The 23,647-nt window shown below is 39.7% G+C and overlaps 3 protein-coding genes across 3 annotated transcripts; all 3 read left to right on the forward strand.

Moving 5' to 3' along the window:
* Positions 1 to 5,339: 5,339 nt before the first annotated feature.
* LOC112573664 lies at positions 5,340 to 10,120 on the forward strand. Its single transcript, XM_025254233.1, is given in 10 exon segments — positions 5,340 to 5,348; positions 5,658 to 5,805; positions 6,307 to 6,391; positions 6,557 to 6,606; positions 6,785 to 6,877; positions 7,527 to 7,700; positions 8,314 to 8,352; positions 8,355 to 8,431; positions 8,689 to 8,890; positions 9,649 to 10,120. Coding segments are annotated over 10 exon segments (897 nt in total). The 3' UTR covers positions 9,669 to 10,120.
* Positions 10,121 to 15,011: 4,891 nt separating this feature from the next.
* LOC112573100 (alpha-(1,6)-fucosyltransferase-like) lies at positions 15,012 to 18,376 on the forward strand. The gene is made up of 5 exons (XM_025253128.1): positions 15,012 to 15,200; positions 15,712 to 15,911; positions 17,258 to 17,382; positions 17,752 to 17,950; positions 18,079 to 18,376. Exons 1-5 carry the CDS (start codon positions 15,147 to 15,149, stop codon positions 18,242 to 18,244), a joined length of 744 nt encoding a protein of 247 aa, XP_025108913.1. The 5' UTR covers positions 15,012 to 15,146; the 3' UTR covers positions 18,245 to 18,376.
* A 1,781-nt stretch (positions 18,377 to 20,157) lies between these two features.
* On the forward strand, positions 20,158 to 22,910 carry LOC112573097 (alpha-(1,6)-fucosyltransferase-like). The gene is made up of 5 exons (XM_025253126.1): positions 20,158 to 20,393; positions 20,959 to 21,217; positions 21,502 to 21,678; positions 21,831 to 21,981; positions 22,111 to 22,910. The coding sequence occupies exons 1-5, from the start codon at positions 20,243 to 20,245 to the stop codon at positions 22,453 to 22,455; spliced, it is 1,083 nt and encodes a 360-aa protein (XP_025108911.1). The 5' UTR covers positions 20,158 to 20,242; the 3' UTR covers positions 22,456 to 22,910.
* Positions 22,911 to 23,647: the final 737 nt, after the last annotated feature.

Genomic DNA, 23,647 nt, shown 5'->3' on the forward strand with positions numbered 1-23,647 from the left:
CTGTGTGTCTTTATGGGAGTGTTGGACGTTTGACTTCATCTGTCATATTCCATCAGAGATTATGACTGCATATATTTTTATACACTGTTATACTCAAGGAACTATGGTAAATTCAGGAAGGATAGCATGAATATTGTTCAGCTGAGATTTGATTGTATTGACTGCAGTTTGCTTCTGTGGCATGCAATGTTATAATGTAACGTTATTTAATGTTATTAAAAACTCTATCATCCGTAAGAACATGTAACACAAATTTAACACCATAATGAGAAATGATTACACAATACCAGTGGTACCATTTCAGCCATAGATAACGGTTTAGCAATGAATTCAAGCAAGCAGTTATTACAGGATGCTTTTGTCGCAACAAGGCAAGAAGTACTGAAAGTGAACTGTTGGAAATGTTAAATGTTGCGACCAATATGCCAGCTGTGTGCCAAATCTGTATCTGTTTCACTGTCGCTGTCTGAAGATATCGCTGAATCAAACTGATCATCAATATAATCTTCAAATTCACTAAAATTAGATTTCACAACATCATCATCATTATTTTCATCCAAATTGTATTTAGTCGGTAAATATTGCTGGCGTGATGTTATCGCTGAGAGTTCTGGTGTCTGCTGGTTCGAACTGTTATTAATTTGACTCTGTAGATCTAAAACTGTGAGCACCTTCTCTACGACAGTGGATCGTGAATGTTTGTATCAGTGTGTATTGAATACATCTGACTTTCTTCTTTCAGTTCTGCCAACGCTGCTTCTACAAGTTTTATTAACTTTTTTCGTCCAGTAGGACGACATGATGTGAACTATCAGTTGCCTTAACGTGTTAGATTATGTACGAGCGCTCAATTCAGAAAGTAAACTTTGACACATCACACCCAATAAGCATACATTAAATGTGTGTTGTACTAGAACACGGTATATAGTGTTTTATAATTAAGAACCTGCAGTACGTGTGTGGTAAACAAAGAGAAAAGATTACAACCTTGGTTTTCAAACATACAGTACATCAGCAGAGAAAATGTCGCGCCGCGTGGAATCATGGGAGTACGTGCATCCACAAGAAGAATAGCAAATATTTAGTTACGTAGCATTGATGTTTTAAAAAACTGCATGATTTTAAACTATCAAACCTAGTCATAAGACAAATATAACAAAGTCTTTAAAAATGCTTTTTTGTAAGGATTTTCAGTATCTACACCGTGGACTGGCTCTAAAATTCCATAGGAAAAGTGAATGCCGGCAAATCAAATAGTGACGTCTTATAAAAAATAGCGTCATGACGCAAAGCCATAAAGGTTAACATTGTAAATGTTTATAAAACATTTATTTAACATTTTTGTTTTAAATGTTTTATTTTCAAACATTTTAAAAATGTTTTTAAAATGTTTTACTGAAAAATGTTTTTTTGGTAAATGTTTTAAAAATGTTTTTAAAACGTTTTATCTAAAACGTAAACCTTATTACAACCATGTAAACGTTTTTAAAACGTTTTTAAAATGTTTTCATGCTATCTGGGTAGTAGGTATACGTTACACGTACTTCATTGATAACAGGGGAAGATAATACTGGGTTACATTGCACACATCACCTTGCTAGACGCGATTTATTTATTCAGCTGTAATCAACATCTTATTTAACATTATTCTGAATTACCCTAATAGCTGTTACTATTTTATTATTTACTCCATATACATAAAGAATGCACATGAAGTCTGAAATGCAGCAATAGAGGGAGGCAACTGCGTCATTCGCTGTGTATTAAGCGTTACTCTCCCCTGTCGTTTATGTGTTTAGTGTTTGACATTAGTAAATTGGTGAAAGTGTGTGATATTTGTGTTCGAAGTGATTTTAGTTTCTTTATGTATTTGTATACACATATAAATTTATTTATACGAGTGTCTGGAGGAAGAGTAAGATAAGGTGAGGTAATATATTTGTGCAAAGTCTTAGTTAACTGGTATTGTCATGTGAAAATGACTAAACATGCTACAATATACTGTGATATTTTTAAAAAAAAATGTTAAAATCCATCTCACTTGTATGATAGCAGGCACCGTTCAACTTCTCTGTTATCTTGAAACATTTGACCACTTACATTAAAGATACGACGAATATATCAAAAATCGTTATCACAGAGCAGTTTTAGATATCATATATACTAAAACTGTCATTTTATTAAACGTCAGTTCCATTCACTGAACTTAACTTTTTATACTCTTTCCCCACAGAATGTTCTCTCTAACTCATTATGTCTTTCACACACACACACACACACACACACGAATTCACTTGCTCCATAGCACAATAAAGCGAGCAGACAGCCAATCACTGTTTCACCACAGGTTGAACAAATATTAAGATAAACAACTTTAACATTTATCAATGTCCCGCAATGTCTGGCTCGGTTTCGGTGTTCTGTGCATTGTATACAAAATATCACAGAGTCGTGAAAACCAATAAAGAGAAGACAACAGCCTTCAGATGTTTCTCTTCCTGTGAACATAACCCTTGTGAGCGCACAAGAAATACTTTTACTAAATCACAGAAATCTTTTTGCGTCCTCGACATACAAGCACGTGCAAGGAAGGAGGTTAAAATCCCTGACACCATGTACTTACATGGATATGTTCTTGCCATCTTTTCCAATTGTTCTCTTACATTTGGATAAGTTTTTTTTTCTTTACTTGAATTTAAAAGATATTTTCAACCATAAATGATGAAACAAAGCAAGGACAAATAAAAAAATAAGAATGTTAGCAATCTTTACAAATTTTACAAATATGTACATTACATTTAACAGTCTGATATGTGGACATGTAGTATGACAAACGATCAAGACATTCCCATGAGAAAGCTTTAAAAAAAAGCATAAAAGAAGTATGTGCATTAAACAGTGACGAGGTGTAGTCCTCATATGACCAGCATACAGATGACTAACATGACTACTTCGCACTGAATGAACTTTGTTTCTTCCAAAAAGGTTGTAGCTCCAAATAAATCTTTTGTCATGACCTTTCCCATTTCTTCTACCTTGGTTCGCCATCTTTCCTGCTTTAAGAGGAGCAGATGAATATTCAAAGGTCCCAAACTTGCACATGGAAGACTAATTCTGCGGACTGAGTCTGATATTATGGTTCTTTTCCCACGTACATGTTGCTCTGAAATGAATGGAAATGTGTACAGGTATTATGGTTACATAGTAAAAGTATAGTGCTGGAAAAGAACAGCAATATTAAATTAAAAAATAAATAATATAAACCTTAATAAGAATGTTTGTAATAAAAATGTTCTACATTCTCTACAACAGCTGCTTAACTACAGTCGCTCAACGGTAAAGATACGTTGTGAGAAATAAATACAGCACCAGATGGTTTCCTGCCTGTGCAAACATTATAAAGTCTACAGCCATGGCCGCATAATGACCTTTAACCCACCACATGCAACAGTGGCCTCATCATAACCGTCGTTCTGCGGCGAATGAAAGTTTTGATAATAGCACCACCACCACCACCATCACCGCCACCCACTTCACCATCAGCAGCAGCAGCTAATACCATGATGATGGGGTGGAGGAGGTTAAGCTAAGTGAGACCCCAGCATATCTTCCGTACATTATGTGATTATGCGGAAATAAATCGTTAATTAGAAAGTGGAAAAGGGGGAAGAAAAAAATATAAAAGACAAAATTAAAATCTTTGAACTGTTTTAGAAAAATTGAAAAAAAAATCATTCCGAAGTCAAACAACTCACATCTATCTCAAATATAAACCACTCACTGACTCATATTACACATACGCGCCCACACACACACATGCACACGCACAAACATACAAACTATAATTCACACATGAGATATCAGTAGTCACGAGTAAACTATAAGTAACAGCGAAGTACAGACAGAAAGTACATGCTTAAAACACAATCCATATGCACACACACAAACGCACGTACGCATATAACTTTTACAAATCAATCACACAAATCCTCTGGCAACACGGCCGAACACACACATACCAGAGAGAACAGGGTGGCACACCTCACACGTAGACACCAACCACGCGAAGCGTCGCGTTACTAACTTAGCTACAGGTAAATAAATCAAAGGCCAGTGTGGCGGCACTCACCTGTAGGCCGACAACCCCCTCTGGAGGAACAGTCACAAGGTGGCGACACAAGGGCACAGGAAGAAGAGGGTGGGGCGGGGAGCGAGGTGCTGCAGACACGGAAGACAGAAGGTGTGACGACACGGCAACAGTTTTGGACGTTGATAAGCCTCCAGACAAATAGCGCACGTCCTCGTTGTGTCGACCTCCGCTGGCACTGTCGCCATTTTGTTTACCTGTCAAGTCACTGTTTTCCTGGGTCCGCCAGTACTTTCGCTTTCTTTGCTGTGAAACAAGGGGAAGTAACCCTCACTACTTAACGCTGCATGCAGTAGCTTCCCTTGATGCTATCACGCAAGTATCCCGAGTTCATATAATTTCTATCAATTAATCAACTACAAATATAATGACAGTAATACCAAGAACACCTTTTTTTGTTGCTGTTTGTTCTTCTTATATTTTTGTTTTGTCTGAGGATGACTTTAAGATGAGAAGAGATCCCAATATACACACCCACTAATGAGGAAGTTATACAAAGTAGATAAGAAAGTATAGAAATATAGGTTTAAAAGACAAAAAATAAAATTAAAAAAAACAAACTTGAAGGTTTTGAACAGCACAAACTAATAAAGTACCTAAATTGTCCTAAAAAGAAATAGAAGTCTAGAAGTGGGCAACATAGGAATATGGCAAACAGTACAGTACACCACCACTGCACTAGCAGGCCTCCTAGACACCAATCAGAGCGTGACAACAACAGGAAAAGAAGGAACCAACAACTGTAAATAAATCCTTCGGACACACAGCACAGCGACCCCCCTCTTCCCACTCCTCCCGAGCCCCTGTGTTCCTCCTCGACCTCCCATCCCCACTCACAATATTCCTACCAATACTAATGTGAAATCCCCTTTAGGTGAGAGGCCGTACTTTTCCCTCCCAAAATCATCACCACCACCAACAGTCGATGACATATGAGGTGAATGTGTGCGTGTGTGTGCGTGTGTGTGTTTAGTTTGCGTGTTTACCTTTGTGTGTGTGTGTTGGTGCAACCTTTTGCCAAGTTGAAAAAGTGCATTTTGTGTTTGCTCGCACGTGCGACTGTCTCTCGATCTTTATTATCAGGCCTGTGATCTCACCACATCAAACCAGTGATATTTATCTCACTGCCTCACTCCAGCCATTCGCTAACAGCTCAACTTGACTTAGAGGAGACCGGTGTACACAGCTGAACATGCTACAGGTTGCTGTGATGTAGGCACATGTATGCCAACTTTTCATCGTTACGAAACTGTCCTTTTGCCGCCCCGTGAGCATAATAACAAGATCACAAGACTGGCTGAATCACGTGCCCCGTGACCCGAGTTTTCAGGTCAAGGTCGCAGCACTCGGCGTGTTTGTAGTGCGTCGTCTACGACGAGAGAAAGCATCGACCGGCTCGTCTGTGCTCGTACAAGTGTGTAAGTCTGTGTGTTAGCGCTAGTCTGAGTGTAGACACAAGCATTGATTATCTGTGTACGACGACTCATTCTTGTTTGTTTTATTTCTCCAGATTTCGCCTTTCCTCCCCAGCGGCGATACAGAGAGAGAAGATGGCAGCGTACAGGTGTCTTATACACGGCTACGATCTTCTTGCCCTGTCTTCTTCTGCATCAGCAATAATAAACCCGACTTCTGCCGTGGATCTCATGACAATCACGGTAAAGTATATATGTAACAAACGAGAGACAGTAATGTACGTAACACATACGTAACAATGATTTAAGAAATTATATTTAAAATGTGACAACAATAGATTATATAAAACAGAAAGAATTATGTAACAGGGAAACCTAAAATAATGGAATCTTAAAGTTTAGGAATTACTGAACAGTCACATACCTAATAAACAGTGATGTTTGTAACAGTTTAATGGTTGACGGGGTAGTCATGCTGAGTGTGGGAAGACTGCCGTCAAAGCAGCGTAGACACGGGTGAATGATTTCAATAAACGATGTTTATCGTGTTCACGTTTAAAGCTCGGAATTTCCATGTGTGAGAATCAGATTATTCCTTTCCCGTTTCTATCATAAAAAATGTGTCAGCATCAGTGTGTTTTATTTGTGATATAATCTACCCTTTTCATCTTTTAAACCTTTTCATGTGATTTGCCAAATGATATCTCTAATATTCTCGCTCAGTCGTGTGTGTTTATTTCGCAGAAGTTGAAGCTGAAAAACTCGGATCCAGAAGAAGACAAATATGGTTGTTTGCAACCGATGGTCGACGAAAACCCTTCCAGTTTCAGTGAGTCACATTATAGAGAAATACATAATTGTCATAATTAAATGTATCATTTGTTTCGTGTACTCACTGATTCAACTCTCTAACACACGGCAATACAATTAGACCTAAAACAGAATTTTTGCCAAATTTGGAAACAACTTTACTGGATTTTTTTCCTTCCCGCAGAAACGAATTTGGAGAGTTGGAAGGCTTTGACCTGGATGTCGTGAGAGAAGGTAGGTCGATGTTTGACAGGAATGCGCTGTTGTCTACTGTAGAAAACACAGACAAACATACATTCCACAACAACCTGCTCGGCTGTCTGTATATTGTACTAGTTAACAACATGCACACACACATACATGTGAAGTGGGAAGAAACTATTAATATTAACACCTCCCTTGTCTGCCTCAGTCTGTGCTGTGGCCAAAAGAAGATGCGAGGTGGTGCTGGCCCAGTTCACCGAGTGCACCTTCACCGACCGCAGCATCGTGTACCCGGGCAGAGGTAGGTGACGGGTATGGGGAGGGCGATGGCTTGGAAGCTGTTTCAGTAGCAATTAGTAGTTGGTAGTAGTATTGAAAGTCAGTAATTTTCTACTTTCTAACAGGCATCATGAGTTTCTGTTTCGCTCGCTTTTTGTCTTTTACTATGTGTTTGTGTGTGTGTGTGTGTGTGTAAAGAGAAAGAGATGATTAGAATAATGATGAAGGAATTTCTACAGCGGATTTGATAGTGTATACTCGTCTGACTACATGTAGGTAAGCGCATTTAGCTTGCCTTTGTTGGTGGGGAAATGCTGTCTTTAAATAAACATTTATTATTATGAGTAGTAATAGCTAGAGTTGTAGAAGTAAAAGTAGTTGTTGTAGTAGTTGCAGTAGTAATTGTAGTAGTTATAGTTGTGGTTTTAGTAATATTTGTAGTACAAGTTGTTGTACTTTTTACCCTCTTCTATGTAACCTTGCTCTCTTTCTTTGTGTGATTCTCTTCACCCTTCTCTTTCTCTATCATTTAATTAACCTTTTCTTAAATAAGCTCATGGTGCTTTTCTTCCCTCTGTCACTCTCCCCTCCTCTAATCTGATCTCATCTTTGTTGAAACTTGCATCCCCGACTATCGCTGACTTTACTGACAGTCTATGTGCCTTTCCCAGGGCTGATGGCCGGGTGGTTTGACTGCTGCCCCGGGTACGCCGTCACGCTCGACCGACGCGGTGGGTTTGATTTCACCCTCCCATACACCGTCAGCGACGCTTCCTTCGCCGTCGCCCCTGGCAACCCCAGCGGCTTTGATCCCGACGCCACCGATTATTCCAGTTTCACTCTCAGTAAGAGCTACAGTTATCTCACACTTAATTATTTCATTTTTACAGATGAAACACCTTGTTACTGCGTGTGTGTGTGTGCATAGTTATTATATGTTATTATAAATGTGTATATGAAAGTAACGTACAGTGTGAAAGGCTGACACTGAAGGCAGTGAACACAGTGAACACAATGCCATGTCCTCCACCTTGCTCATTCTGGGCTCCTTGCAAAAAACCTGAGTCTTTTGTATTAATAAAACCGTTTATTGTTCTGTTTATCTTAAATTTGACAAAATATTCTGAAGTAATCGTGTTCTGTCTTTATTGTTTCGATGTATAATGCTCGTCCTTCCGCTTTCCTTTCATGAGAACAATAATTAAAAATTAAGTCATAGAAATAAATCATCAAGTATTTATATAATGGCAAAAGATATGTAAGAAACACTTTAACCTTCAGCAGGAAATAGCATTCATGTTTAATTATGTTCGTTATTTTTCATGATCACTTTCTTTAATTATAAAGATTTCCGGATAGAAATCACTTATATTTCCTCGTATAAGATCGAAAATGATACTGTGTGTAGCTTATTATAGTTTATAAAATGTCGTTGTGCTTTGCTGGGTGTGCGAGCAGCTCACCTGACAGGTGCCTACACCAACGAAGCGTGCCTCCGGGGTTGGGCAAGACGTTCGGCAACATCCTCGTCGCCAGCAACCTGCCGGAGGCCAAGGCCCTGCTCCTCAACGGAACAGTGAGTGTAGTTCATAGTCTTTTGTTCAAGTTGTTTGTCGACTGAACGTGTTTCTACTGTCATGAGTAAAGAGCACGTGCAAACGACAAAAAGTCGGCTAAAAATAACCCAGACCGCAGTAGTTTAACGTTCTCAGGTTAAAGGTCATGTCAGCTAAAGCATAACCACTGACATGTCATATGAAAGTGAATGTTTGACATCAGTTGGATGGAGTCTCCTCACGATTATGGTCGCCCATTTCTTTTCGTGTTTGGCAGGCTCAGGTGTTGTTTTCACCTCGTAACATCATCCCCGACTTGGAAGTTCTGCCGGAGCGCGTGGTGTGCTCTGAAGGCGGCACCGCCATGATGGTTAAGAAAGGATCGCCACTTCCAGCTTGGTGGAATCCCGCCTTCAAGAGTTACTCCGCTTCCGGTCGCTTTCACCAGCTGTGTCAGGAGGACAGCATCAAATATAATCGTACGTTTCAGTTTGTGTTCGTCTTTTCAAATTTTCATCTGTCAAAAAATATTTGAGATAAGATTTTCTTATCAAGCTTAGAAAAACATTTTTTTCTTACCTTCAAGCTACATGATATCTTATTCTTGTATAAAATTCACCCAAATATGCTTTTCAAAATTAATTTCTGGTTGGACCACAACGAAAATTTGATATTTAACCCTCGGTTTTCAAACCGCGGTACGCGTACCACTACTGGTAGGTGAAGGTATGACGGGTGGTACTCGAACACCATGACTAAGTCCTAGACTAGGTGTATATTCGTAGGGAGTAGAGTTGGAAGTTGGTACTCGAATTTACGAAATTGGTACTCGTGTAGAAAAGTTTGAAAACAGGGGCTTACTGTCGGTACATTTTAAGCGAAGGGAAGTAACTGCGAAAATTTTATCTCTTTAAATGCAACAGTTACCTCTCCAGTCGCAGTAACCGTCACAAATGCTAGAAAAAAAAATTAATTATTTGTCAGGTGCTTCGGCATTAAATAAGAAAACTGAGTTTCATTACTTACAAATTTAGTTTGTTGCTAATCTTTGATGTCTTCTTACTGAGTAAAGACAACTTTTCCGGCTGTGAGTTCTTTTTAGCTGCATTATATTAAGATGGTTCAAGCGATAATGGTGGTGGTGATGATGATGATGTGTAAACACGTAATTTTTACAATTTTTTAACATTTACCTGTATGTCTTGCGAATTTTTTGGGTTTTTTTTTTCTTTTCCAGAAACCATCAAATGTCTATGAAGAACGTTGTCAGTGTTATGACAAACGACATCAACATTTCTTGAGTAATGAGTGAAAAGTTGAACTGACTGCTGACCTATCAGGCAAAGCAGTCTGCGCCTTCTGTTACACTTGAATCTCAGTTAAAAAAAAAAAAAAAACCTTGAAATTTTATCTTTTGCTCCTTATTTAAATGAAATGTGTCTACAACTGTCAGTCTCAATTAATCCATGTAGGAGGCTTTATGTAAATTTTGATACTAATTTTCTACTTCAGCTTTTATAATAATACTTTGATCACCAAAACATACAGTACTTTATGTAGTTTATATCATTGCTACATTTATTCTAACATTGTAGAGAACTTTGTGTATCTGTAAGCCCATATGCTCTCTTTTTAAATATAATTTGTATTGGCAGTACTCCATTAATTATTGTGTATTTTATTTAATAAAACAAAAGATAATTCTTTAATTGTATTTTATTGTATTTTATTTGGAGCATTTCATTTAGCTATTGGCTTCACTCGTTAATTTTTTATATCTGTTTTTTACATTTTGTTCTTCACAACTGATTCGTGAATAAATAAAGGTTTTTTTTTCTGTAGGAAAGAGAGTCCGTGCCAAACTGTCACATTTCTTGTCTCCGTGTTCTTGTCACCAGCACACCCACCACCATGCTCCACAAACTAAATAAAATTCGTGGCCATCTGTCAACCAGTGATGCTCAAGTAACCCACTGTTGGTTAGGAGAAACATTAAACACCAATAAACGGTGAAGCTATCGATGGATTTTTACGGCAAGAAATAATTTTAGACTAAATTTAGGTACTTAGGATTTTCCTGTTGCTGTGCATGCGTTATCGACTCATGGGGGCATTCAATAAATAAAAAAAAAGCCGAGCTACTTTTATTTTCCATCGCGGTTTTGTTTTACTTTTGGTCCTAGAAGAAAGAAAGTAACAAAGACATGGTCAGCGCGGCCTTACCTGATTTCTCGAGAAAAGAGGAGAGAGAAAGAGTAAAAAAGGATCAGACGAGTTAATGAATAGTCAGATCAGATTAGCAAGACTGGACAAAGAAAGGTAGAAAATCTAGCTGTTTGTAACTTCTGATTAGAAGGAAAAAAACCTACTGGTTTCTTATAATCGGAGTTTAAGGTTGGTGAGCTCACCGTGGATGTTCCTGCTATTTTCACCTTTGTCCTTTACATGAACTCAGTGCTGTGCCATACTATACAACAAACCTGAATGTAGGTCTTTGTGTGTGTGAGAGAGAGAGAGGGAGGAAGAAAGATACATTCCACTGTCTCTGTACATTACTCACGGCTAACAAAAACAAATCCTAAGCCTGACTAGTTATACACAACTGATTAAATGCGATTATCAACGATGTAGCGGCGGGTTTTACCAACACCATGATCCACTTTCATGGTAAGCAGTGACACAGCATTAGAGAGGAGTTTTAGGGAGGAAAAGCTCAAAATGGTTTGTTTATTCCTTGTTACTCCTCGAGGACCATAGGGTCGCACTGTGGTACTGTGGCGGTTTCTGTAACAGCTTTTTTTAAACATGAGGGCTGTAAGCCCAAAGCAAACATGGAGGGCCAGGGTCAACAGTTTGATGGCCTCCCCCCTGGCAGCACAAGACACCTGCCGACAGACTGATTGGACGAGGCACGCACGCCATCACACCACTACAAAGGTAAGTAGCGCCACCTGGTGGTGGAAATGACTGGCACGGTCATAAAAATATCATAAAATCTCCCCTCCTTAGGACCATGTGAATCTTAAAATCAGGTAAGAGGCATTCGAGGCAGCTTGACCGACTGTAAATCCAAACTGAATAAATAAATTGGAAAAAACTGTCGAACGATTGTTAACTGGCTGTTTGGTGGCAAACTGCCGCCACCTAGAAGTGATTTCGAGGGATATGGTTTAGTACAAAATACATTTTAATCGTTATCATGCAATAAATTTGAAATCTTTGATTAAAAAATTGTTTTAACTTTTTAATACTTTTTTCTTACTACTCTTCTAGCTCTGCATGTTCGGTATTGTCGATGCTGTCGACTTAACTATACCTGGGTTCAGCTCTCGTCTCGGCGACTGTTTTTTCTCTGCATGTGGGATTGTTTACAGGGCTGGCTGCCTTGCCGTGATATAGCCTTTGCTGCTGGCTCGGCATAAAACATCAAATTTACTCACACGTGTGTGTGTGTGTGTGTTCTGAGTAACGTGTCAATAGAGATTGAGAAATGTAACCACAGTGAGTTGCTGGATGCGGCATAAACCTGAGAGAAAACATTCTTTCAAGGACTATCATTAATCATACGATGGCAGTCAGTCAATTATTATGTACTCACTGCCACACAAAAGCGTTGGACAGGTAAGAAACGATCAGGTGGGTGAGGTGAGGCCGCCTGTAGAGCTGACAGTCTGTACAGTTGCAGAGTGTAACTGCTGGCCATCTGAAGTGCAATGATAAGAGCACAACTGCTTCTCTTTGCTAAAGTTTAATATCAGGTGTTGAAGTGTTACAGCATTCTGCGTTTTACTTCAAAAAACGATATCTTGAGATGGTGCGTGTGACTTTGATCGTCCCTGTGGCACACAACATGCAGGGGAACTTGCTATAATTCATCATATATGGATAAATGCTATAATATATATTCCCGCACAGCTCACGAAACCCCACCCAAGCTCTTCTTCACTCTCACGACGTGAGTCAGATTACAAAAGAAATATATAAAATCATGAAGGTTAAGGAAGCATATATATATACCTCAAACTTTGGCAAAGATGTACCGGTAGTGTACTGTCCACTCTTTGTACGTGTAGACGCTGTAGGAGTATTTTCTACTGTAGCAACAACCATTCACTCTCACGTCCACCTAACTGCAGTGGATGGTACTGTCTTAAGGGAACAAACTCCAGTTGAAGAGACACACCCTACTCCCCCTCCCAGCACAGACCAAAAGCTTTGACAAGCAGGTCACGACGGGTGCAGCTCTCATCCAGTCATCTTCCTGCCTACAACGGCTTTCATACCCGTTATGAGAAACATGTCCTGTCACACGGATGTTGAGCGATGAGGGAGATGGAGGATGGTGTGCCCGAGCCCGCAGCTGTAAATGAGAGACCTGCCTATCGTGGGTGTAATTTTTTCCTTTCTGAATGCATGAGGGAAGTTTACAAAAGCAATACACACAGAGGTGTGGGTTTCAGTCTGTATTGTGTTATTCCAAGGCCTTGTGGAGTTGTGGGTGGACTGACAAGGTAGCGAAAATCAGGAGCGAGATGTCGTCAGCTCTGTCATCTGTTCTCACACCGGACACGACTGGCGTCCATTACTTGTAGCGCGATGTTCTTCTAGAAGACTGTTCGTGTATATAAGTAGACATAGCTGGCTTTATTTGTCAGTAGGGTAACGCATCATCCAATCAGCATTTAGCAGCTTTCTTAGTGTTGTGAGCAAACTGGAAATGGGGGTCGACCGTATGTTCATGGCTTATAACATTATTTTACTGTGGGCTTCCTCTACCAACTATTAGATGTCAGCTTAGTTGACATGGATAAAGAACGATTTGAATCAAACACTGAATGTTGTCTACCCTATCAACACCTATACGCTTCTACTCCACACAACCTCTACTCTGACAACTACACCCCATCCTTCCTTGCACAGGGGACTCTGGCTTGTCAAAAAGCACCCTAGGCCCCAATTTACTTCCCCAGGACAAACAAAACTGTTACTGTAGTCGAAATTATCGCAAAAAAAAAACACAAAAAAAAAAAGCAAAACCGTTGCGGTCTTGTAATGTCTAGCAGGGTTTTTTTTCAGGCTATCCCTGGTAACCGAATGCACGGATAATCGAGATTCTACTCTATATATATATATGGGCGGTATGAAGGTATTGTCCTTTTACATGCTAAATGCATGTAGTTTTTCTTTAAAATCGAGTACATTCAAAATGTTCAAACACTCAACAGCCATCTATTTTTCAAAATATTTCACATACACAATCATTAGGTTCGTCTTTCAGCAGACTGAAGACTGTTTCAAACACGACATGATCTTAACTGAGACCAGTACCCTAGACACAGACACGTGACTCCAGTGCTTACATCCCTCAAGCACCAGTGAAGAGGCTGTACCCCGCCTGTACCCGGTTTGTACCCGTCTGTAGCGATATGTCATGGCGGCAAAGGGTTTGTCGCTGACTGCGCGGTCTGAGTCCCTGAACCCAGTGCAGGCTGCACGTCCGGGTACGTGTCACGTGACCCATGCACAGCACGCGACGTGCGCTTGACAATCGTTGAGTCAAAATGACTAGTGGATGGTCAATGACTAAAATCTGGTTCAGTTGGTGTTGAGGTATCTTTGTTTTGGATAGATTTCGATAAAAGGAGATTTTGTGAAAATATTTGTGCTTCTTTACATTTGAAAGATTCAGCAGGATGTTACCATGTTACGAAGCTATGGTGGTGCCAGGTAACCCAGCTATGCATGGCTAGCAGGTGTTTGAGGTCAATGCAGCGCCAAGCTACTTCGATCATTTCAGCCACTGGAATTATTTATTTCTTCATAGTAGAGAATATTGTGCTTCGTGAGTAGACTACACACAGGTAGCTATTCTCTTTTCTTTTTTTTTCCCTCTCTCTCTCTCTCTTTCTGTCTCACGGAGATCACCGGTATTTTCTTTTGTTTAAACCGTGTTTGTCAGTGAGTTAGCAGAGACAATGTCTTGAGAAGATGAAATTCAATTTTGTTGTGAAGCCTCAGAACTTTTTTCGACTACAAAAGTGTTAAAACAGTAGATCGCACATAAAACTATGTTTATTTTTCTGGTTGCTATTTCTAGCATCTTTCTGACGGTTATCATATGACTAAATATTTACATGTAAAATTTTAGCGTGTTCTGGGTCCATACATTTATTTGACAAGACACTTCAGTATATGTTCACTAAAGACTGGGTACAAGCAAGAAGGTCCAGGAGAGGTAGCCACACTGACAGCAACATTCAATGATCAGCACTTTACAGTTTTAGCTGGATTTTGCGATAAATAGGAATAATTGTTAAAAAAACGTAAAATGAGATTGGAGGGCAGTGGTGTCAATTAATGGCTGCTTTTTAAAGTTTCTTAAATGAATTAAGACCTAGATTTTCTCCCTCAAATAAATTATGAAACAATAATTAAGACTAAAATTGCAGCCTAGAACAACAATATTCAAAACAGTGTGTGGTAAATGCGTTTGTGCAAAAAGTCCTACTTTCATAACAACAGAAACATTGTGTGCCACTGGTGACGGATAACCCTGTCAGATATCTCAACTCATTTCAAATTTCAAATACACTTTTTTAAATGGTGTGTGTGTGTTTAAAATATCTTCTTCGAGGACTAGAGCTCCTAATCAAACATCCAAAACAACACACGTACCGTTGGTTGCAGATAGTCCTCGTTCTTTAACCCCTTGTGTGCCAGGTGCACGCTTCACCGATGGCTTTTCTGACTTCAAGTGTCTGTAAACAAAAATATGGTTGCCTACCGATGGTAAGTGTTACTTGTATTCTTCTTCTTATTTTAGTTTGAGCCTATGTCACAGTCTTTGTGCTTTTGTCGCAAGTTCCAAATATTCAACTGGCGATATTTGCTGAGGCCTGTGGTCCAACAACATGACCATGTATCTAGGCGAGCTGCACACACAACCCCATAATAAACACACAAGGAAGACACTAGAGTTGTAAACTGTGGACACTGGCAAACATGAACAAGGTTATCTAATACAAAGATATACAGCTATCTAATACAAATGGAGAGAGATGGAGAATCGACTGTCTTCAGATTTGGAAAGATAGAGTATATCTTTTTTACACCTTGGGTTTCACAATGTGAAAGATGTTATGCGGTTGTATTCAAAATCAAATTAATAGGACGAGCAATTTCGTTGTCTGTTTAATAATTTATTGCCGATCTTATATTTCTTTAAATCCCTTAATTACAGGTCTGGGGTACACACTCACAAATAAGACTTCATCTCTAAACAACTTTCATTGTTGTGCAGACTCCAGCAATGATAACGAAGCGGAAGTTGTTTGTCGCCGCGATTGTTATCACTATGGTCGTTATCGTGGTCATGACGACCTGCACGATCGAATGGATCCCCAAGAAATTGTGGCCCACAGGTGACATGTCAACAGATCCATTCACACTTGTTCTTGCTTCAGGAAATATTGAAATAAGTCTTTCTGAACTCATGGAAAGGTACAGAAATTTATTAAAGTTTAGTAATATTACTCCTAGGATATAGCCTGTCAGGGTTTTTAATATGAATATAACATATTTATTGCAATTGCTCCATGACTGTAAACCTATCATGATTGACACTTTTACATTGAATTATTATGCGTGAAGTTTTATTATTCATAGATGAACACGGAATTAAATTAGGCATTAATTGAATGTTTACTGTACATAACCATCATTCAATCAGTCATTCTGTGACTAGTTCCAACTGATAAACGGGTATGTTAGTTCGCTGTAGCTGGTCATCAGGAGGAGCAGCTGGATGAAGACATCAGGTGACAAGGCTCGGCATGTAGATAAACAGTCTTAAGATGTGGTGAACAGGTTCTGTATGCATGGAACAACCAGTCTTTCTTTCATATGAGCTGCTATTATGTAATAACCATACCAATACGATCTGAATGGCCAGTTCTTTGACCAACCAACACCCGTGAAAAATAATACTGAAGGCTTGTGAGGTTCTGTAAATTCTTTTGACCCTCTGCTTGGATTGGTGCAGGTGATGCTTAACGCAAGCTGTGTACGTGACAATATGTTACAAATAATCAGGATTTTCCAAACAGGAACAAGCTGTAAATTAAAGACAATGGTTTTATTGTTACACAGTTATTTTCCTGATATTCTCTTGTAAAGGGATACAACAGTCAAAAGCTAATAATTCACTATAGTGTCTTGTACAAACAGATTTCTGTTGCTCCAAGTGTGACCTGACCTGTATTTCACAAGCAATCCTCGCTTTACCAGTCTTCCCTATTTGCTTAAAGATAGTAGGGACAAATATCTCTCGCTAACATTGCAAAAAGTATTTCGAGATATAGAAGGAGTACAAAGCAATGTGAAATGTGTTACCGAACTGACTAGAGATAATGAAACAGTTGGGTGTTTCCAGCAGACATACAGATAAAGCCAACAGCTATCAGTCCGCTTTTTATGTTCCCAAAGGTTTGAACCCTTCCTCAACCCTTCACATGTCCTTCTTGTCCATTGGCATGTGTGCTTGCACTCAGTGCACCTGTCTTAAGCTTGCAAGCACGAGCATGAAGCCTTCTCTTGCATGCATGTCTCAAGCAGACACAAACATCAGGTTATAAACATTACTGGGCTTGACAGAGCGAGAAAGAGAGAGAGAGAGGAAAAAGATGGTTTCACAATTGCAATGCGTTTTGTGTAGAATTCCGAAAGGAAGCTGCTTTTATTTTCAGGGAGATCATTTGTTTAATGATGATAGTTCTTCTATTTGCGTTGAGAGATTCACAGACCGTTTGTTCACTGGTGTGACTTATGTTTACTGTTGTTTACTGCAGGTGTCTTCAACAAGGGGAGACAACATTAAGCGAAGGGTTACACCGGGCACGACATTGTCTCAAGGAAGCTGCAGGCGAGATAACTGTGATAAAACTCGGGCGACTACTCAATTACAGTGATCCAGGTGTAAATAAAGATCGTGATAACGAATTTGCCTCGTTAGTTGTCAGAATTAAACAGACTTCTAGTTAAATTTGACAGCAAATCACTGATCACATGATGCAAAAATTCAAATTACAAGCACACGTAGTTCGTCTCAGTGAATATTATTCTTTCCTCATCTATCATCTGTAATATCTTTCCGTTTCCTCTTATGATGCTTCTGTTCTCATCTCTAGAAAAAAAAAGCTTAGCAGTCGAAATCTTTTATGTTGACAACAGAAGTTACTGGATGCAACGATAGCAAGTTCGCGTCTGCTAATAATAATTCACTATTCACACAGTTGTCACTTGTTAGAATGTCATCATAACTTTACATGTGACTGTCATACAGGTGAGAATCAAACCAAGGCCCTGTACCCTCTGAGTACGGAGCGAGAGACTGCGAGGCGGAGAGTAGAATCAACGGCGAGAGAGGTCTTCTACTTCATCACTGCCAAGATGGACGCACTCAGAAGTGGATACTTTTCCGTTAATGAGAGCACAGAGCCGTTTATAGACAGCACGAAGAGAGAACTTGAAGACTACAAACTGTAAGTATTAGTCTACCGAACGTTTGTCTTAAAATAGATTCTATGAGACTTGTATGCAGTGCAAGCTGCGTGGTTTTCATTTATGTTTTGAGAAGAATGAATAAATGGTTTCGGTGATCTGTGTCAAGGGCGCTATCCAGTGACCTTCACCGGCTGCGTCACGTGGACAAAGACGAGGAATGGCGAGACAGTGAGTCCAGACGACTTGGTGAACTTGTGCAGCGACGCCTCCACGATCTGCAGGTGAGAAACTTGTACTCTCGTCAGGTAGAAGTCCTACACAGTTGTACATAACAACTTATGAATACGCTTTTATATTAGCCCATTCTATAGGTATAAAAATGTAATATTCTGTTCAAGTGGTTATGAACATTTTAATGAAAATATAAGAATTTTATTATCCTTTTAAAGCAATATAATAAATATTTTAACTGAAACAACAACAACAAAAATCAAGAGATACAACAATTCAAACAAAACTAAAATCCTAAGAATAACCAAATTGATATTAAAAATACTGTAATTTGTTGCATGCTTTTGTTTATTTTAATCTTGATTTGTTTCTTTTGAAGAAAGCATTTAGAGAGCAAGTATTATAGTCAATTGTAAGCGGATAGCGGAGTGGGTAGAGCGCTGTTCTCCGATCGTAAAGGCTCCAGGTTCAATACCCGTGCGAACTTTCCTCAATCGATGGAGCTGGCGAGAGAATGAGTATCAGACTCTTAAAAACTGTTGGGGACTCTAAAACAGTGAGAAAGATGAGATGGACACCGCCCGCAGGTAAAGCTGGCCCCCAGACAAGTCAGGTCTCTAACAACTCACTCCACAACGACCTAACACAGGGTCAATGGACCACCTTTACCTATATATATCATAAGTATAAATCGTTATAGATAACAAAACACATAGATAAATAAAATTAAATGAAAGATTAGTGTGTCATATTTTACAAATTTTTTTTTTACTTGTTTACTTGTGGGATTAATTTTTTTCTTAGTCAAGCTAGGACATATAAACACTTGCCCGCGCACGAACAGAGTTAGAAACACTTGACAGTTGATATCTTTACTCTAAATGCCTTCGTCATGTTGACATGGGGGACAGGCATTGCTCTCATCACGCCTTCCTTTCCTTTTATGGAGAGCTCCCTCCTTATCACTGGGGTACATACCAGCCTGGACGCCAGCTGAATGCCGATTGGCTGGCAGCGCTGGTCAGAAGTACTGATTGGCTCGCAAGTTTGTGTCGGTCCAGTGGGGACGAAGGGGGCCAAGGGGAGAATGCGGGGTCGCACCCAACCTTCTGCTCGGTGGATCCCAGTAGCACAATGAAAGGTGTCCTCAGATACACCAGGGTTACATTGTTACAACACTCGCTGTCACCACTGTAGAGACAGGCCCTCGGTTCAGATCTCGTCTTGAGACATTTTACATGTGACACCTGGACTATGTGCCATTTTGTGTAGTTGGCTTTTGCTTGCTCTCAAAATGCTTTATTAAAAGAATCAAACAAAAAGATGTAAAATAACCGAATTATAATATCTTAAATATATTTTATTGAAACTGTTATCTTAGCTTGAGTTGTCATTTTTCTCTTGATTTTTTTCTGTTTCCTTCTAAAGAAATTTTTTTGAAATATTGCTTAAGAAAGAAACTAGAAAAGACACATTTTCATTAACTGTTTTCATACCACTTCAGTCACTAAACGGTTCACGTGCTATCACTTCCCCGAAGAACTTAACGACATGTGACATCAAGTACAACACTAAATGTTGTCTCCCATGTCAAGTCCACTTAACACCTCTCATTACGTCCCCTTGTCTGATAGAAGTGGTCTGACTTGTCGACAAGCCTAACTATACCTTAAGTGTGACATGAGATCTGTTAAAATTTACATGTGCATTAAAGTTGGTGCAGCAGTAGTGAATCATGAGAGGTGAGTGTGTGGGATAGGGAATGCATTCCTGCTTCATGTGAGAAAGTCATTCTTAAGTTTTTTATTACAGTTTATAAAATGTGAAGATTCCACATGACAGTGGTGGACATCATAGCATATATATATATATATGTTTCGTTCAAAAGAAGCCTGCTTGTTTTTTAATGTTTTTTATTATTATATGGTTCAAAAATCTTTGCTCGGTAAAATAGATTTTAGTCACGTCTGAAGTATAAAACAACAAACAATTTTTTCATTGACCAGTTGAAAATTCATGAAATTTCTCAGAACCCACAGAACTGCAGCGAAGCGAAACTTGTCGTCTGCAACTTGGGGAGACCCTACGGCTTCGGCAGCATGTTGCACGAGGCGACGATGTGTCTGTTGACGGCCTACGCCACACACCGGACACTTGTTCTCACAACCAACGGCTGGAGATTCACCCCGAGCACCTGGGACACCTTCATGATGCCGCTGTCTACCTGTACAGCTAATGACACCAGAGACAGTGAGTGATGATGGAACACAGGTGATACAGAGGCAGGTGTGTGGCGACAAGCAGCCCCTCAGTCCCCGTAGAACTGGTGGAGAAAGCCCACGGTCTGCGGTTAGTGTCGGCAACACCGCGGTTGTCAGGTGATGATAAGAGTATATCAGAAAGCTTCACATCCAGACCAGTGTGCAGCCGGTCTGTACGAATACGAGTATTGTGAAGTAGTAAGCTAAGCTTTGTGCTTGTTCTGTAGCATCAAATCTGTTATTATTAGAGTCTCTTGTAGCAAGTGATACCCGAGCAACGTGTCGTGCCGCCTGCCGCCTGCCGCCTGCCGCCTGCCGCCTGCCGCTTCTATTATTATACTTCTACAGATGTTTAATGTGATGGTCACATGAAATATTTGCGGTTAGGGCAAAGGTTTTAGCCTTTGGAGGGGACCAGCATGGAGCTCATGCATGTGCTTTATGTGAGACTAAGCATAAAAATCTGTTTGCTTTTTTTTTTACATTATTATTATTTCTATTATTAATAATAAACAAAATCACGTGATGAAGTACTGTTTTTTTTTTACCCCCAGTGGACCCTAAGAATCAAACAGCTTCTGCTCGCGTCGTTCAACTGCAAAGTCTGATAGGAGAGTGGAACCACTCACCGTCCAACTTTCGTCCTCGCGCCATCCCAGCAGACCTGGCCAGGAGGTTAAAGACCTTCCACGGTGACCCCCCGACCTGGTGGGTCGGTCAGCTGGTCAGCTTCCTCCTGCGTCCTCAGCCTCACTTGCAGCCGACCATCCAGACACAAGGCGAGAAAATGGGATTTCAACGTCCTATTGTGGGGTGAGTAAAGTCGTATGTATACAGTTGAAGCTGTGGAACTTTTTTCTGACGAAGTTTCATCCGCGATCTCCTCATCGTCATCTGTGGAGGCTCGTCGAGCGTTTGTGTGTATGTGTGCGTGTACGTCGTGCGTATGCAAGGTAAGTGTATGTTCGTCCTATTACACCACGCCACCGTTTCCTATCAAGTAATGATGATTTAAAAGTATGGAGAAATCACCAAGAAAATCAAAAGTTTATTTGTTTGTTTGTTTTTTCTTATCTGAGTTCTTATATTGCTTACAGCCTTCAGGTGAGGCGGTCAGACAAGGTGAATGTCGAGGCGGCGTTACACAGTCTGGAGGAGTACATGAAGCACGTGGAGGAATATTATGACCTCAGACAGCAGCACGAGGACATCAAAGAACGCCGACTGTTTCTAGCCACTGATGACCCGTCAGTGTTTACTGAACTAAACAAAAAGTAAGTGTCGTGTGCCTTGACTGAGGGGAGCACATGTATAAACCAGCTTACCTCGCTTGAAATAGGCCTGACTAAACGTGACTTTGCTTCCAATCCTTTCACCTGCTCCTCCATAAATATCCATCAGTGACTCTGTCTGCCGTTTCTATCAGGTACCCGCAATATAACATTAGCCGGGTGGAAGGCAGCGCGACAGCAGCGTCCGTAAACTCCCGTTACAACAAAGATGGACTGAGTGCAGTACTAGTGGACCTGTACTTCCTGTCCATGTGTGACTTTGTAGTTTGCACCTTCACTTCAAATGTAAGTGGTCATTGCACGCGTGAGAACATGTGTTTCTCCTCCTCTTTCTATGTGTGTGGGTTTTTTTTTTTTCTCTCTCTCTCTCTGAGTTACCCCTTACAAACATTTGTTCACTCTCACACATCACAGATCTGTCGGGCGGTGTACGAGCTGCTACAGACCAGACATGGCGACGCCTCCATGAAGGTGTATTCTCTGGACTCCTCAGTCTATTATCTCACATACTACGACATCCACTACCTGCGAGCTGTTTACAACCACGAAGCACGGTTCGTCGGAGAACTCTCTATTCAAGTTGGGGATCTCATCCATGTTGAGAACTACCTTTTCGGCAATAGGGATCGTTCATTATCTGGTAACTTAAGAAACGGCTCCACCTTTGGCATCAACAAACGGACAGGAAAACGAGGTCTGTTCCCCTCCTACAAGGCCGTGGAAGAAATCGTAGAAGAAAACATGGGGGAATACGACTAGAATAAGATGACACAACAACTGAAGTGATGCTGAGAATGTAAAGTGCAAATATGTGTTGTTATGTACACATTTTGTGACCAATAACAATATATTCTGTCCGGTTATTTTATGAATGATTCCACATTCATCAACAAATACAGAAAAATGAAGTTCTACAAGGCCTTTGATTAAATCAGACGTGTAGATGACTGGGGTGTAAAGTGAGTGCAAGGAGAGTGATAGCTGGATTATCTCCCTTACATCGTGTATGGTGGAGGTGGTACATCGTCGCTAGTGGCCTTTAAAGCTTACATTGCTCCATGCAGCAGTATTATTCTATCACGCAGTTGTTTGCTGTTCTTTGTGTCTGTAAATCTGTTGCTTGAGATAGTTTGGTACTGTTCTGTCATGTAATTATTTATTTCCTGGTGTATTTAATGAATTGAGTTCAGACAATAAAATAACATTTACCTGTATGTCTTCCGAATTTTGGGGTTTTTTTTTTTTTCCAGAAACCATCAAATGTCTATGAAGAACGTTGTCAGTGTTATGACAGGCGACATCAACAATTCCTTGAGTAATGAGTGAAAAGTTGAACTGACTGCTAACCTATCAGGCAAAGCAGCCTGCGCCTTAATTGTTACATACTCTTACATACTTGAATCTCAGTAAAGAAGAACTTGAAATTTTATCTTTAGCTCCTTATTTAAAGTGAAATGTGTGTACAATTGTCAGTCTCATTAATCCACGTAGGAGGCTTTATGTAAAATTTGATACTAATTTTCTACATCAGATTTTATAATAATTTTATAATAATCACTAAAACATACAGTACTTACTGTAGTTTATATCATTACTACATTTCTTATAATATTTTAAAGAACATTGTGTATCTGTAAGCTCATATGCCCTCTTTTTAAATATAGTTTGTATTGGCAATTACTCCATTAATTATTATGTATTGCATTTAATAAAACAAAAGATAATTCTTTAATTGTTATTTAATTATATTTTATTTGGAGCATTTCATTTAGTTATTGGCTTCACTAGTTATTTTTATACCTGTTTTTTTTTTTTTACAATTTAACATTCACAACTGATTCGTGAAAAATAAAAGTTTTTTTCTGTAGGGAAGAGAGTCAGTGCCAAAATGTCACATTTCTTGTCTCCGTGTTCTTGTCACCCACACGCCCACCACCATGCTCCAATAACT

This window comes from Pomacea canaliculata, linkage group LG10, assembly GCF_003073045.1.
Source record: "Pomacea canaliculata isolate SZHN2017 linkage group LG10, ASM307304v1, whole genome shotgun sequence".
Taxonomy (NCBI): Eukaryota; Metazoa; Mollusca; class Gastropoda; order Architaenioglossa; family Ampullariidae; genus Pomacea; species Pomacea canaliculata.

What these genes read in the sequence shown, in the direction of transcription:
- LOC112573097 (XM_025253126.1), top strand. Translation starts at nt 20,243, where the DNA reads ATGTTGCACGAGGCGACGATGTGTCTGTTGACGGCCTACGCCACACAC. An exon ending in AGCTAATGACACCAGAGACA is followed by an intron (nt 20,394 to 20,958) that starts GTGAGTGATGAT and finishes TTTTACCCCCAG; the next exon opens with TGGACCCTAAGAATCAAACA. An exon ending in TTTGCACCTTCACTTCAAAT is followed by an intron (nt 21,982 to 22,110) that starts GTAAGTGGTCAT and finishes CACACATCACAG; the next exon opens with ATCTGTCGGGCGGTGTACGA.
- LOC112573100 (XM_025253128.1), top strand. Translation starts at nt 15,147, where the DNA reads ATGGCTTTTCTGACTTCAAGTGTCTGTAAACAAAAATATGGTTGCCTA. An exon ending in ACTCAATTACAGTGATCCAG is followed by an intron (nt 17,383 to 17,751) that starts GTGTAAATAAAG and finishes ACTGTCATACAG; the next exon opens with GTGAGAATCAAACCAAGGCC. An exon ending in GAACTTGAAGACTACAAACT is followed by an intron (nt 17,951 to 18,078) that starts GTAAGTATTAGT and finishes ATCTGTGTCAAG; the next exon opens with GGCGCTATCCAGTGACCTTC.